The 17,212-nt window shown below is 38.7% G+C and overlaps 1 protein-coding gene across 1 annotated transcript; it reads left to right on the top strand.

The window, feature by feature from the left end:
- The first annotated feature begins 267 nt into the window (after window positions 1-267).
- Window positions 268-17,035, top strand: LOC149019832 (SNARE associated Golgi protein family). The gene is made up of 2 exons (XM_089147809.1): window positions 268-709; window positions 15,836-17,035. Exons 1-2 carry the CDS (start codon window positions 270-272, stop codon window positions 16,326-16,328), a joined length of 933 nt encoding a protein of 310 aa, XP_089003935.1. The 5' UTR covers window positions 268-269; the 3' UTR covers window positions 16,329-17,035.
- The last annotated feature ends 177 nt before the right edge of the window (window positions 17,036-17,212 follow it).

Raw genomic sequence — 17,212 nt, 5'->3', positions numbered from 1 at the left:
TATAAAAAATTACTATGTTTGTTGATTTTATGAACTCTTAAATTTAGTTTTAACTAGATTTCATTGGAAACCAAAAAGAAAGAAAGTTTTAACTAATTTTATTAACTAAAATATTGGATGACTAATTTTGGAATGAAAACCTAAAAGCAGCTGATCGCTTAAATTCTTCAATATATATATATATATATATATATATATATATATATATATATATATAAATTTTTTTTTTTTTTGGGCGTCGTTCACTCGTTTTGGAGAATGGAACGCCTATGAGCCTAATCCCTGTTCTATCTACAGTAGGTACAAATTGCGTTATCGCGTTGACAATACTACCCTCCTATGCACGTTGCAGGTGTTGGAACGGTAAAATCATAGGTGGACCGAAACCGAAAGGGAGGATGGGGAGAGTAGGGCGATTGTTGATCGTCGCTGTCATTGTCGCGTCGTTGGGGATTTTGAGATCGTTGAGCCAGCAGTATGGATGGGACAAGGACGCAGCTCTGCAATTCTTCCGTGATTTGTCGGTACGATTGGGATTTTGGGCTATTCCTCTTTATGTTCTTGCTCACACAGTTACACTTGCTCTCTGTTTGCCCTACGCTGTTTTCTTTGAAGCCGGTGCTTCTCTGCTTTTCGGTTTCTTTCCTGCTGTTATCTGCGTTTTCGCTGCTAAGGTCCTTGGAGCTTCTTTATCCTTCTGGATTGGCAGGTGACATCTCCGACTTCCATTTTGCATTCTGTTGTTCTTTCGAATTTGCAGTTGGTATTTTTAAACTCTAGATGCACCTTGTGTTCCTTGTGAAAGAAATCAATCCCTTCTGTTGTTTCCCCTTCGTGGATTGATAAATTGGGTGTGGGGTACCGGATGGCAAATTTTTTTTCTGGACGTGTTTCTGCTTCTTCTGGCTGTGGTTATGCTACAGTTCAAGACGATAGAGGGTTATGACCGTTAAGGATCCCTTCCGGTTGGGAGAAAACTGTTAAAGTTACTTGATTTTCTTTTCTTTTCCTCTTCTTCTTCTTCCTTATTTTATTTTATGTTATTATTATTTTTTTATTTTTTCAAAAAACAAGTCTGAGAAGTTGTATAGGTCCTGTGGTAGTTCCAACCTCAGTATTTACTAGTCCTTCTTCCTTCTATATATACCCGTATATATTTATAGTTGAATTATCACAGAATAATATTATATAACTGGTGTCTTCTACAACCTTTGATTTCGTTAACGGTATCAGAACCATCTTGAGCGCACTCGTTCTTTTTCCCTATGTGAGCCTTCTTAAGTGTCTCAAACTTTGTGACCCTTAGGCCTACTCTGGATAATTTTCCCTTGTTGGAGATGCATATCTCTTCTCTCATTGAAAGCCAGGATTTTGCTCTTTTATCACTGGCAAATGCTCTGCTCTGGGTTGTGTGATTCGCTGTGTTAGGCCCTCAAGAGTATTGCACTAAAATTGCCCAAGTTCTATGGTAACTCTATTAGGATTTGGGCTTTATTAGAAATGACGTAGTTCACGTAATGGGATTCAGCTTTATTTCAAGTGTCTATGGGCTTAAGTATCAATCGGGGTTTTGAGCTTTGGGAATTGAACATCCGTGTAGGGTTTAATCAATATAAACCTTAGGGATTGGAGCACATTTTGTTCATCAAAGAGTTGGTCCTAGCTAGTAGTTACTCTGAAAAGAGTTCTGGTAAATATAGAACCCCTAAATTAGCGAGTTCAGCTATTCGGAAGTCTACTTATTGCATTACATTCTTTTTCTTCGAAACAATAATAACTTTTTGAAAAAAGGATTTATGGAATATAAAAAACTTGCATTGGAAGTTTTAGCCTTTGCAAGTTTCCCTAGGTTTTGTTTTGGTCAATATTCCTTCTTGGCAATTCTTAAGATCCCCCCAGCTGCTATTATGTTCTATCTTTTCTCGTTTTCATTCTTATTCAATGTTGCTATTTATACATGCTATTAGGGACTTCATTATTCTTGAAGGGTATAATGCCGTAATTTTTTCTCAAAATTGTGACATAGTCTGAATCTTCTGTTACCGTGTTCATCAATATCATCGTGTGGTTGGGATTTCTATGTAAATGTTTACATTTGGTAGCAACTAACTCTAGATATCTAGGTTTTGAAGTTCCAGGGCTGAACTGCACATAAAACATTGTAGGATAACTGTCTAACAGACTAGGATTTACAGGGGTACGAGAAAATAAAGCAGGCTCGATGTGCTGTGGATCTGTTAGAAACAGAAGAACCCTACTTGGTATTTTGCCAGAATATACAAAAATCTGAAAGAAACTAAACCCTTTATACATAGTACCGGCCGGAATATACAGAAATCATTGAGAAACTAAACCCTAACTGATATTATACTTACATAGTTCAAAACATAAAGCAGAAAAGACCAAAACACTGTTCGCGTTAACAGTGTCATGGCCCTATCTGATGAGTTACTAGGCCTGATGTAACTTGGGCTGGACCCCCAAAAATTGGCCCAAAAGTCTAGACCCAAGAAGCTGCCGAACTACCCCAGGGGTATTAATCCCCATAATCCCAGAGCCAGGGACTCACTTTTATTTTTTATTTTATTTTGGTCAATCTATTGTGAGTTATTTAAGAGTTTTAGATGAAGTCAGTCAGTCGGTTGGTTGGTTATGATAAGGTTATTAGTTGGTTGGGATAAGGGTCCTAATCTTAAGGGGCTTTATCTCTTAGAGTTAGTTTTATTCTGAAATTAGTAATTGAGTCCTTATTTAGTAGTATTTGTTAACTTAAAGTCCAAGTTATGAGGTAGTTGGATCCTTATTAGTTAGGGAATCCTTAGTTGAGTCAATTTGAGTTTTGAAGACTATAAATAGCCTAGTCAATAATTGTAATTTTTAGATTGATTTGATGAATAAAGTTATGATTTGAAGAATGGACTTGAGAGAAGTCATGGGATCCCGAGATGGGTGACCTGCGGCTGGGTTTGAGATAGTTTTCTGCAATTTAAGCTTTCTTCTTCTTCTCCTTCAAGCATTCAAGCACGTCCAGCAAGCTGTTACAGTTTACAAGTAGGTATAGAAGTGTTTCTACCCCTTATCCACCTTCCCTAAGTCATCGCACTCCTGCCCCAGCCCCCTGTGCATTACAGTAGCACCATCCCCTACCCTGCAAGCCCTAGTAACCCCTCCTTTTGCTATTTCAGACCTGTAGGAACCCGTCCCACCCCATTTGGTTCTCAGTTTTGGCAGTAAATAGGGAACTAGAACATAAATCAGAAGTTCCTGCACTTAGTTGAAAGGCTCCAGATCCTGAAACCCCAAAATTCTACCACCATTCAGGCTCTAATTAGTGTTGGTTCATACCTAAGAAGATCCTGGAAATCTAACCTAGATCCTTGGTTACATTATTGGTGTCAGAGCTGCATGAACCAGCAGTAGTCAGAACTATGGGCGATTCAATGTATTGCTGCAAGGAAGAAAATAAATTCGAAGACCCCTATGGCGGCCCCTCCATCAGTGTCAACTTAAAGGTCTTTTCAGCAGAGCAAGAAGAAGAAGACTGGAGGAGTAGTCGCCCCTTCGACACTAAGTCCAATCATGTGAGCACAAAGCTTTGGTACTAGCTTCAATGTGGTGTTTGAAGATTTTGTGAAGAGGGCTGATTTTTAAAGAGGCACCCCCAAACTCATAGAGTCTCCCTTGTAAACAGTGAAGAATTAGAAGCCACTCATAGGTGCCTAGTTCCCATTAGGCTCCATTTTTACTTAGAGGAGATATGGTGTGTAGTACCCATGGGAGTGTCGGACATTATTTTAGGGGGACCTTGGTTGTATGATAAGAATGTAACTATCATGGGGAGAGAAAACAAGTGTAAGTTCACGGAAAAAGGCTTGAGAATTGTACTCTTACCCTTGGACCTACTAGTAGAGATTAGGAAGAAGCAAACCAGCTCAGAAGGACTCCAATACCCAAACATAACACTTAGTGGATCCCGAGTCGGAAGGATCCAGTCAAAAGTAGGGTGCATGTTTGGCCTTGGCGGCCTTGACCCACCCCTGAGCTCGAATACGGGTTGGGCTAAAGATTTTGGCCCTAAGGGTAGTTAAGGGCCAAAATATTCTAGTTAAGGGCCAAAATATTCTGGCCCTGAACTAGGGCCAAGGGCGGGCCTAGGATTACTCTTTGGCCTGCTCGGCCAGTCCTGACCCGTCCTTGATTTTTGGCCTTGACCTAGACCCTGATTTTGGTCCTGATTTTGGCCTTGATCATGGCCTTGATTTGAGTTTGGATCCTCCACCCACATGGAGAGGAATTAATTCCAATCCACATGTGTGGATGCTTGACACGTGTCAACTTAAAAAAATATGATCCTTAGGAATCACTTTTTTCACTTACCATTAGAAGTTGTTGACCAAAAATCTTGATTAATTGGTGTTCTATGATTGGAGATAGTCCATCTTCTTGTCATTCTTTTTGTGGTAAATCATCCTCCATCATTCATGCCAAAGCCCTTGTGTATTCTTTTATGGTCATCTAACCGTTTGAGATTCTATGTGCCTGTTGAACAAAGAAATATCATGCATTTGTTTTCTGTTGAAATATGATGGAGGCATGTCAAGGGCCATATGCATCAGTAGGAGGACCATCGTTGTTGGGATTTTTGGGTGAGGTGATTGTTGTTGTGACTCTCAAAATCCTAAAAACTATTGGTTATGCCTTTCAGATGGGTAGTTACAAGTTTGAATTGAAGCATGATATTGCATGGTTTCCTATTTTTCATTTGAAGGTAAGGACTATAGTAAGGATGCAATAAAACTTTTCTTCATTTTAGTGGTGACACCAACACCTTTTGGTGATTTCTTTTAATTTATTGTTGATTGAAAATTTAAAACTTTGTGTAGGGTTTTCAATTTCCATCACCAAAGCAATGGGAGACTTTTAGAGCCCAATATTGAATTATGGAGTGTGAATTTATTTATGTTTAAAGCAACAATATTAATTTATTGACTATTTTATCATTTTGTAGGAGCTTGAATCATCAATTCCTTTATGTATTTTATTTTTGTATGAATTTATTTTTGATATTTTAGGACCAAGGATAGGGCCAATCAGGGCTAGGGACAGGGCCAACCAGGATCAACCCATCCAGACCAAGGTTATTAAAGCGGCAAAGCGACCAAAGCGATTGGGGCTCCGTCTTGGCGGTTAGGCGATTAAGCGGCGCTTAGGCGGCAATAAAGCGACCAAAGCGGTTTAGTCAATATTTTTAATATAACTACTTTTTAATACAAATACTTTTTATAATAAACTAAAGTACTAAACAAACATTCAACAATCACATTCATAAAAATAAAATAAAAAAAAACATTCAAGAATCACAATTATGAAAAATTATCCAAAAAAAGATTAAAAACATAACTTCATCTCATCAAGCATCATAAGATTCATAACAATAATTATATAGTATGTACTACATCAGTAATCAATGTGAAAAATGAAAATGAAAGTAGTAATTTTACATTCTTACTTACCTCTATGATAGTGTGAGGCCAAATAAGTGTCTTGTACTCTTGTGCATAGATCAGTAATCATAATTAATGGATCCATTTTTCCTTTTTTTTAACCAAACAGTGCCGACATGATAAATTAATAGATATCATTATTCCGATTTTCAAGTCATTGTTTATTTAATGATTCATTGATTATCAATGTTGAATATGGCTCATGCCTCACATTTTGTTGCCGATAGGCACTTTGGGCCTCGGAGTTCATTTGCAAATTGGGCTTCGATTCCGAAATGGCTCACATATTTAAATTTATATACGGCATTTTAGAATAAATTATGATTAAAAAAAGAAAAAATAGTATGCACAAATTATAAAATGTCAAAAAAATGGTTACTTTAGCATCTAGGTGGCAATATGGCACAAAAGACGGCAAAACAGTAGTGCCTAAGCAAAAAAGCGGCAAGAAATCAGCCCGTTAGTTAAGCGGCAACAATTTAAGCGGTTCAAAAACCGCTTTGCCACCTAGGCGGCCGGTTAGGCGCGCTTAGGCGGACACTTTGATAACCATGATTCCCGACCCGGCCCAATTAGGGCCAATCAGGGTGGGAATGGGCTTGGCTTGGCCTTGTAGGGCTTAGGGCTAGGGACACTAATCCTTGGCCTTGAATTAGGGTTAGGGTGGGAATGAGCTCAGATTAGAATACATAAGGCTGGGTTTGGGATTGCAAAAGCCCAGCCAAGCCCAGCCCAACCCGGCTGAGTTGTAGCCCTAGTCAAAAGAACAACCAAGACACCACCACAGCTCCAATGCCAAGGCTCCACAAATAGATGGTGAACCCTCTCCACCAATCTAGAAGCTTCCTCCCGCGAAGGTGCTAGAAGAGATTGGCAAGACTACCATAGGAGTGGAATATCCCATCGATGAGGTACCCACTACACCAGTGGTTCCCTATGCCCTTAGCATCAAGGGTAGAGTACTACCGCCCAGAGACGTCTGGACCGTACCAGGACCAATCCCATGCAAAATTGGCCTCAAATTCTTTTTGGGAGAAGATACTATAAACATTCTACGGAAGAAAGCTCCAATCATGATAAAGGTGGTGACATAGGAAGACCCCAAAAGGCATGGTGATGTGAACACAAAGGCCCCTTGGTCGAATGCACAAGCGGGCCCCCCAAGATGGCTCCAAGAAACCTCCACGAGGTGGCCAAACCCTTAATGAAGGGTATTTTGAGCATTTTAGCCCATAATTTACCTTTGAAATTCATTTAGGAATTTTACAGAATTTCGTTGCGTCAATTTGAGTCAGATTTGAATTTGTTTGGAGTATTCTACTTTGAGTTAAAGTTGTTTTTGAAGGAGTCTTATTTATTAGTTTAGAAATCTTATCTTTTATGTTAGTAATTTTGGATAAGAGTCCAATCCAATATGTAATGGGATCCTATCAGTAAGGATATCTCAATTGGAGTCAGATTATGTTATTTTAGGCTAGAAATAGCCTCTTCATGCATTGTTATTTTCAGTTTTGATGATTAATTGAATTGACTGAGTTGAGGGCCAGGGTCTCCTTATTGGGTAGGCCTTGGTTGAGTGCTTTTGTTTAAGATTTCTCATCTTCTTCAACAATTCAGCAACTTCAAGCCTTCGTCAAAGCCTTCAAGACATCTTCAAGCCTTCAAGTAAGATAAGCACTCCCACCCTATTCCCAGCCCTCTCTCTTGTCCACAGCCTCTCTCACCCCTGCCCCTTTTTGTGCATCGTAGATACCCTTCCCCCCTTGCTGCTGTGTCTTCACAACACATTCCCCAACCTTCACGACTATCATAGACCTTCCCCTGTCCCCCACGACTTCCCTTCCCCTATCTCCCCGTAACACCTGCAAGTTCCCCTGCGGCTGTCCTAGAAGACCTCCACCTGCAGAATCTAAACCCCAGCCCCATTAAACCCTCTTTCCCTTCCCTTTTAGTCACCCTTAGTACTAGGTTGCATTCTTGTCATTAGTTTCCCCAAAGCAGCCCAATTTTTTTATTTAAAAAATTCTTGCACTTCCATCTTCTTCAAGTGAATTTGCAGAATTTTGCAAAATTTCAGAAAACCCTAAAACACCTATAACTCAGTCCCTCCTTCTCTGAAACAGCTTTTGAATTGCAGATCAGTAGCATTCTCAAGTCTGAACTGCAAGACAGCAAGCCTAACCCCTCTCCCAACCGTAACTGAAACCCTAATTTGCCCTAGAATTTCAAATTTCAAATCTGAATTTCGAAATCCAATAGAATTTAGATCCGACTTTCATATTCAGCAGGCTTAGGTTGCTGTTGGCAACCCTAAAAACCTTTTGTCTTTGATGGAATTTCCTGGGCAAACCCTAAAAGTCTAGGGATTTCCATCACATGGTTATCAACTCCATCCTTCCTCCTAGGGCTTCTAACACTCTGGCCCCTGAATTGAGGATTATATTGCTGCCAGTCCAATTTAACCAAGGTTTTGTCAAGAAAAGGTGCAAGCGGCCACACATCTACTACTTCCTCCCCACTACAAGATGAGAGGACAAGTCCACATGCAAGCCCTCCAGAGGGTTGACCCTGAAGCACATGAGAAGCACATTTGTCAGGAGATGAATGTTTTCAAGAAGGGAAGAACTGATGTAACCTGGGTTGAAAATTGGGCAAAAAATCCAGACCCAAGAAGCTGCCTATAGCTGGCCAAACTACCCCAGGGGGTATTTTGGTCATTTCTAGCTCCCTTTTAGGGCTGAATATGGGTCTCGTTTTAATCTGCAGAGATCCTTATTTATTTCTTGGTTAGTCAATTGTGAGTTATTTAAGAACTTTAGATGAAGTCACTCAATTAGTTGGTTGGTTATGATATGGTTATTAGTTGGGTTGGGATAAGGGTCCTTATCTTAAGGGTGCTTTATCTCTTAGAGTTAGTTTAATTCTAAAATTATTAATGGATTCCTTATTTAGTAAGTATTTATTAACTTAAAGTCCAAGTTATGAGGTAGTCGGATCCCTATTAGTTAGGGAATCCTTAATTGAGTCAGTTTGGGTTTTGAAGGCTAAAAATAGCCTAGATGAGGGTTGTAATTTTCAAATTGATTTGATGAATAAAGTCATGATTTGTAGAATGGACTTGAGAGGAAGTCGTGGGATCTTGAGATGGGTGACCTGCAACTTGGTTTGAGATAGTTTTTTGCAATTTAAGCTTTCTTTTTCTTCTTCTTCTTCAAGCATTCAAGCACAATCCAACAAGTTGTTACAATTCACTAGTAGGTGCAGACATAGAAAAAAAATTCGTGGGAAACTCAAGTTTCAACTAGGTGAAAATGAGAAACCTAGGTGGGAAATTGGGAAATTTTGAGGGAACTTAGGACTTTTTTGTGCAAGTTTCGACAGGTTTTAGGGAGTATTTTAGGGTGAGATTATGCATTTAAGCTAATTAGAGTATAAAGAACATATTGGCTGTATTTTGCTAAAAAAATCAATATAGATGTCATTTAATGTACATAACATCAATGTAGAGTTGTCCGAGAAGTACACTATAAACTTAACTACTTAAGTACATAACATTCAATATATAAATTTTAACTTTAAAACATCAAATACAAAATAACTGATAATAAAAGGAAGGTACAACTCAGTGCCAAGAGGAGTGCCTTGGTAGATCCATCCTATGCGCGGAGTAGTACTATGCATGTAACATCCTCTCCTCCAACCAATGAACATAGACATTCCATGACATTTTATGCCTATGGTTGTCAAGGTAATTGATAACTATAATTTTATAAGTCTGGTCATCAACATGCCTAAGATAACTAGTTTGAGGGAATACACAATTTGGATAGGGAAGCCCTAATGGAGGGGGTATTTGGGAAAAAAATGAAAGAAACAAAAAAATTGAAAATATGGGAAAGCTACAAAATTTGCAGGAAAAAGTCCTAGGTTTCCATGAAATTTCCCAGGTTTCCACGAAGTTTTCCAAGTTTCCACAAAATTATCCATGTTTCCCACGAAATTTGGGAATTTTCCCCTCATGAACCAGCTGGTCTAGCTCGGTTGAACCAGTTTTCGAGGTTTCGATCGAAACTTGGGATTTTTTTTGGTCCCCTAGTTTTTCGTTTTGAGGTTCCCAAAATGAAATTTCGGTGGAAATTTTGCAAGTTTCGATGGAATTTTGTTCTATGGGTGTAGAAGTGTTTCCACCTAGGGGTGCAAGTCTCGCCCTTATGGCCCTGACCCACCCTATCCTACCCTGAGCTTGAGTAGGGCCTGGGCTCAAGATTTTGGTCTTGATGGGCAGATCAGTACTAAAATGTTGACCTTGAATTACGACCAAGGGCGGGATTGGGATTACTGTTTGTCCGGCTTGGCTCGGCCTTGATTTTGGCCCCAATCATGACCTTAATTTTGGCCTTCATTTTTGTGGTCTAGGCAACAATATGATTATAAATTGTTTTATGGAGAAGAAAAAAAATATGGAGTTTGAGTTGTATTATATTTGCATTTTATTCTTAGTTTATGGGAGATATTCTTCTTTATTTATTTATTTTAAAATTTTAATTTTTTTAAAAATTATATTAGATTAGATAGATAACTCTCAAATTTAACCGCATGTTAAATTAAAAGATTTTTTGAACAATGCGGTTAAATTAGAAGAATTTTTGTTTTGATTGTTCATATAATTAAAATAGTGTTTACATCAAATTTATCAAGGATATAGAAAAGCTTGAAGTTATGTTGTTTCTTTCTTTTTTTCTTTTCTATTTTTCTATTGTACATCTAATAAAATTACTATAATTTTAAATATAATAATAACAATTTGGAAGTTTTTTTTCCTTTGATTTTTATTTTAAAGTTAATAAGAGTATGGATTTTGGAAGTGTCATTGTTTGATTTGGCATCTCATTTTTGAGTTAGTGAAGATAATTCTTATATTAGAGTGCTAGTTTGGGGTGAAGATCAGGGCCAATCAAGTATAGCGATGCGGCCAATCAAGGATGTGGATAGGGCAAACCCGTTTTGTCCTGGCCCAATCAGGGACAATCAGCGCGGGATAGGGATGGGTTTGACTCGTTAGAGCTTAGGGTCAGGGACAAGGATTTTAGGCCCTAAATTACGGTTAAAGCGGGAGTGGGCTTACCTATAAGCATTTAGGGTGGTATTGGGTTTGAAAAAGGCCGGCTCAGCCTGTCCTTGTTGCAGCCCTAATTCCACTCCTTTTCCACCTCCCCTAAGTCATTTTGCACCTACTTCAGCCCCTCCCCAGCTTCTGTGCATTACAGTAGCCCCATCCCCTCACCCCTCAAGCCCTCGTAATCCCTCTCCTTGCTGTTTCAGACCTGTAGGAACCCCTCCCACCCCATTTGGTTCTTAGTTTTGGCTGTAAATGGGGAACCAACAGAAATCGGAAGTTCCTGCACTTAGTTGAAAGATTCCAGATCCTGAAACCCCTAATTCTACTACCATTCAGGCTCTAATTAGGCTGGTTCCTACCTAAGAAGATCCTGGAAATCTAACCCAGACCCTGGGTTACATTAGTGCCAGCATTGGATCAGGTCTAGTCATGGAGCCAGCCCAACTTGCCTTCTAGAAGACACAAGTGGCAGCTCCATGATTCTGACAAGGATGCTGGTATTTGACCCGTCAATTCATGGTGGTCACTTAGTAACAAAAGTTTTTAGTTTCTATTTTTCTTCTTCATGCATATGGTTGAATATGAAGTCTTAGTAGTGTCTAATTCTAGACTTCTAGTTAGTTTTTTATTTTCAATATGTTGCTGCTGGCACTAGTTTTCAGTTCTTAATAGTTACCATCTCCCACTTTCTATTTCTGTAACCTAGCAGAAGTCATTAAATATGCAGCACTTTGATAAGAAATTGACAAGAATTGGTGGACAAAATTGAGAGGCATGTTGCTAACTTGATGTACTCGATTTTGGGAGAAAGTTTCCTGTTCAGAAGCTTAGATAACTGTGGGTGAGAGACCTAGCGCCAAGAGCATGGTTCAAGGTTTCATGAGTGCTCGAGTTGAGATGTGGTGCGATCTTGATCGAGATCTTGCTTCGACTGAGATTTCAGTCTAACCACCTCTTTTAAATATTGAATCTTGTTCTCTCAACTCGACTCAATTGTCTCGACCTCCCCTTAACTTGACTTCTACTGCCTTGCGGTTTTTCATTTTTTGGCCTGATCTTTTGCCGGACAAGTGCTTGGATCTCCCCGAAGCTGTATCAACACTCCATTTAGCTTATTTGCAACTTTTAATCAATAAGGATCTAGTAATTTTGAAGCCATTCTTCAAGCAAGGTGAGTGTTCTTCCCAAATTTAATTTTCTTTTTCACAAATTATGTACATAGGTTAGGTGTTTCGACGTGGATTAAATGTATGCTTAACATCTTTGCCTAATTTACACTTTTATGGAAACAATTTTTTTTTTTGTTATTCATTTATTTTTTAATTAAAATATATAGTTTGTATGAAATAAAACTGATTTAATCAAAATATATTGTTTGTAAGAAATAAAACTAGTTGTGTATTTTATGTTTTATAAGTTTGCAGGTTTCCTTTCCTTAAGCATTTCGGTTTTAAAGATGGGTTGAGTTGGAACTCATATATACACTTGTTCACTCACAAATCTAAGGCCACCACTGTGTTTATAAGATGCAGCTCCTTAAATTCTAATACCGTTTTTAGTGCTCTCACCTCAGCTATTGTTATTGTTCATAAACCATTATAATGGGAAAAGGCTGCCATAGCCTTGCTTTCATGCTTTCTGAAAACACCATCACCTCCCCCTTATTTTAGTAGGCACCAGGATTACCCAAGAATCAACTCCATGAGTGCGCTAGCTGCTCAATATATAGCTTTGCACCCTGCGCCACTTATTAGTAAATGGAGGTGGAATATAGAACTCTTCCATTTTCTTCGCTTGAGCGACTAGCGCGAAAGCCGCTGATCGTAAACCACCCTTTGTTTGCACTGTTTGTGATCGTAGATCACCCTCCATGTGCCCTTTATTAGGTTGGGGCAAGCACTTGGGCTCCGTGCCGTAGAGTCTTGTTATTCTTGCTATTTGAGTAAGGCGCGCGCACCTCATCTATTTTCATGAATGTCGTAAGTGAAAGGTGTTATTAACATGAAGTTGTTGGATTTGCCAGCCTTGGCCTAGAGCAATGGAGAGGACTTTTTGTATAGTATTTGACAACCGGCTCATAAACATGTCATTAAACGCTAAGAAAACAGCCTTCTCGTGAAAGTCCCTCAGTGGATTAATTGTTTGTGATCTTTCCGATGATGGGAAGGATTTCAGTTCTCTTGTCAAGGAAAGAAAGACTAAGTAAAGGCAGACAACGAGGCGAAGGTAGCAGACTTGCCTCAAGACAGGAACATAGCATAGGGATAGGATTGTACTTTTACCTGTTATGGGAAGCGGCGTCCATTGATGAATGGTTATATAGTGGTGGTCCTTTTGAACTATTTTTTCTACACTTCTTACTTGGTGTAGCTTGTTACATGGGTCTTGGTTATACCCCCCGAAACCATGAGCAGAACACCTGGTAGAGAGACCCTATCTTGAGTGAAATAAATACCGTGACATCATCAGCCTAAAATAGGGCTAAATTTTAAATGCCAACCTATCCTGAGCCCTAAAGCCCATTGAAATGGGTCCTTGAGTACACTCAAAGTGAGCTTGGAAAAATTACTAGATCTTGGCCAAGATCTCACGAGATCTCAGTTTTTTTGGCTGGCTGAGATTTGGGTCGAGATCGAGATCTGAAACCATGTATTATTTTCACTTAAGTATATTTTTTAGGGGTCCAGTTTTGACACTGGCATTAGTAGTGAGTCATCTAGGGTTCTTTTGGGATTTCAAATGTAGGGTTTGAGTCATCTTTTTCCCCCCCTTAGAAAGGTTTTGTACGTTCACTTTGGAATTAATGAAAATTATTGATTATTGAATGAATGAAAAGAACTTACCATGAGAAGAGAACAAAGTGTGCTGGGAGAGAGAGAATCAGATATATATATATATATATATTTCTTCTTGAGATAAACATTTTCCATATAATATCAATAACAGATGACTAGGTAAGGTTTGAGAAAGAATCCCTTTTTTCTTTTGGGGGGTGTGGGAATGAAGAGAGGTAAGGTTTGCTAATGGTGTTATCAATAACAGTATAATGAATAGGTGAAGAATAGAATGAAAGACAAGATGGGGAGGAAGATCATAGAAAGAAGAAATAGCAGGGAAGACAGATCACAGAAAGAAGAAGAATTAGCAGGATAGGTTGGTTATATAAAGAAGAAGAATTACGAAGGAAGACAGATTGAGAGCAGGTGAGAAAGTGAAGAATTCCATTGATAGAGAGAGTTACCTAGGTTTGGCCTCTGCTACCAATTAATGGGATTATAATAGAGAAGAAAGAAGGATAAAGAAGATATGGGGAATAAGGGGAAACTTCAAAAGAATCAGACTTGAAGTAGTAGGGGAAGAGGGAGAGTCAAAAGAACAAGAAAAAGAGAAAAGAAAAAAGGGGGGGGGGGGGCAACACGTGCACACAAAAAGCTTGAATTCATCTTTTCCTTCCTCCCCCCCCCCTTCTCTTCCCCAACAGGCTGATAACAAGTGTTTAAATAACCAAGTTGACATACTTCAATAGTTCAATAAGAAAACAACTATACTAGGACTCTTAACAATTTAAAACAAACCAAATGTCTAAATCTAATCCTCAGTATCGTAGCCGAATTAAAAAAGCTGTTTACGTAATTATCCCATGAATTAACTGAGAGAATCCCCAATTATCTGTTAAAAATCACTTGAAACACTGTTCACATTCTGTAGCGTGAATAGTAACCAGACTCCTTTTTTCACTAAACAGCTTCAATCTTGATCACAAATTTAGCTGCATCGGGATGCCTAAACAATTACGCAGAAGAGGTAGGTGTGGAGGTTCATTTGTATTTGTTTACTCTTGAGGGTTCATGATGTTTGTTCATTCCTCTGTACATCGCACTGCTAGAGATGCACTGAGCTAGTAATCCAAAGGAGCATCATAAATTCAAGCTTTTTGGCACTCACTGCTGTTGCTTTGGATTGGAATCCTGGGAAAACATTGGTGATGGTTGAAGACTCAGCAGTAGCAAGGATAGGAATCTTCAAAAGGTGGGGCAGAGACAGCTCTTTTGTGGGTGAGGGAGGAGCTAGTGGTTTGCTTTGATCATCAGATCTGTTACAATTTGGGGGTTGTATCATAGTTGCAGAACCTGATTTCGTTTCACACATGATTTTCCATCTCTACAACAATCCTACAGATGCATAGTGTGTACTTGGCTTTCAGAATCTTGTTTCAATGGCCTATGTTTCCAGTTGGACAGACATATTATAACCCTCCATTATCCCAGCTTTCGCCCAACCTCCAAGTTTTAAATCCCTATACTTTTTTAGATCCTGCCTTTATTTGGTCTTAGAGCCCTTGTTATGCAGCAGTGGTTTCACTTCTTTAGTTGTGATGGTAATTGTTAAATTAAAAACCAGCCATCCTACAATATATATATATATATATATATATATATATATATATATATATATATATATATATATATATATATATATATATATATATATATATATATATATATATATATATATATGAAGATGATATGAGTATAGCATAGCTTTTGGAGTGAAAATTACGTGGGCTGCTGCTGGAGCAGCCAGCTATTTAGGAGGCATTGCAGATTCTTTATTGAGGTTTGATTGGTTGGATGTGGTCTGTGATTCTTTTACTCTTTGCTTTGGACTCCTTTGTACTTAGGAAGTCCTTGTGGGATCCTGGACCTTAATGCTTGAGTTCGGCAGTGAATTGACAGTTTCTCTTAAAATTCAATGGTTTTCTGGGGTGTCTGTCTCTCTCTTTCTTCTTATTCTTCTTCTTTCTTTCGTTTTTTGGGTGTTTCTGTGGAGTTCTCATCTGATGCTTTCACCATGTGTTTCTGTTGAGAAAACACTAGTTTTATGTGACTTTTGCTTAGATTTGGTTCCTGGTGGGGAAGTGTCTTCTCTAGAGTCCCAGTAGCAGCCCCCCAAAGGAGTGTTTCCTCAGAGGTCCTTCAAGCCCATTCTTGATGCTGTGCTATGAAATCAATTGTGTTCAATTTGCTGCCTAATATCTATTGCAGGAGTTTCTTCTATTTTCTACCTATATTCTACGGGAAGCAGTGATGCTGTCTTTCATATGCATTGGTTTTTATGTTTTTGTAGTCTTAGGCTTCTCGTTGATACCTGTGAAAACCAGAATATTTATTTTCTTTTTTTGACTCAAGTTTTCTGCATGTATCTTCTTAAGACTTGTTTTCAGGCATTCAAGTTCAGCAATGGACTCGGTGCAGCGAAGCAAATATTTTCAGCTTGTATCTAGGGGTGTTGAACAAGATGGATGGAAATTTGTCCTCCTTGCTCGCTTCTCACCCATTCCATCCTATGTCATAAATTACGCATTGGCTGCTACAAGGGTTGGATTTCTCATTGATTTCCTCCTCCCAACAGTTGTTGGCTCCCTGCCTATGATTTTACAGAATACATCCATTGGCAGCCTTGCTGGTGCTGCTGTAGCTTCTGCAACCAGCTCGCAGAAATCTCAGTTCTTGTCATACCTCTTTCCTGTACTCGGGATTTTATCAAGCATTCTCATATCCTTGAGGATAAAAAAGTACTGGACAGGGATTTCTGTTGGTGAACCCTCCTCTCACAGAGCTGTTGATGATTGTGTTAGGGTTGTGGACCCGTCTCAAACTTCAAACAGCAAAAAAGTTGGGGTTGAGAGGTTGAAGAAAAGATAAGTTGATGATATATAGCTTGAGGATCCACACCTGTTGCTATGCAATTTTCCTTCTTGTGAAGATGAATTGATGTTTTCTAACGAGTCTTCCGTTGCACGACTCTTCACAGCCCTCATTTTTTCCCCTGGGGGTTGTTAATTGGATTGTTGCATGCCTAATGAGGCTGCTGTAGTATATACACTATGGAAAAATACTTTATATAACCTTATTTAGTGGCACAATGAGAAGCTCTACTAGTTCCCCCGTCTCCTACCAAAAAAATAAAAAATAAAGTTACTAGTTTTTCTGTGAGGAGTGAAGACGTGGTAGTAGTCATGTATCAGGTTCATTTGTAAGAAATGGACCATTCATTTCCTTGTAAATGTGTGATATGTGCTCCAACATCACATTAAATGGTGAAAATCTATTTATAGATCATATCAATCAGTTTTTTGATGTGACTTATAAATGAATTTTTACTATTTGATGTGATGTTGGGGACTCATATCACACATCTATAAGGAAATGGATGATCTATTTTTTACAAGCAATTGGACCTGATAAATTTCGTCATCTTTTACTTGGTACCGACATTCTGGGATGCAATTACTCTTTTTAAACTTCCAACGATTGTCTTTGTGTTATGAACGTTGATTATGACAAATTAAATGTGATGCCCCTCTCTTCGAGTTAAAATCCTCGGCGGTGCTCATCCAAGCGGCCAACCAGCGGAGTAGGTAGTATGTTAACCAATTATGTTTAGGAACAAGTGTCACATTGTTTATTCTTTTTTAAAAAAGATAATATTTTCTAGACGACTTTTTGGTCAAGATGACAGAAAGTCTTGAATTAATGAGCCTTTAGAAAAGAAGTCTCTGAGTATAATTTTAATCCTCCAAAAGAGT

The sequence above is a fragment of the Hakea prostrata genome, chromosome 3 (assembly GCF_041222555.1).
Source record: "Hakea prostrata isolate BN-2017 chromosome 3, UWA_Hpros_2, whole genome shotgun sequence".
Classification (NCBI taxonomy): Eukaryota; Viridiplantae; Streptophyta; class Magnoliopsida; order Proteales; family Proteaceae; genus Hakea; species Hakea prostrata.
This window is presented reverse-complemented; position numbering and strand designations above follow the sequence as displayed.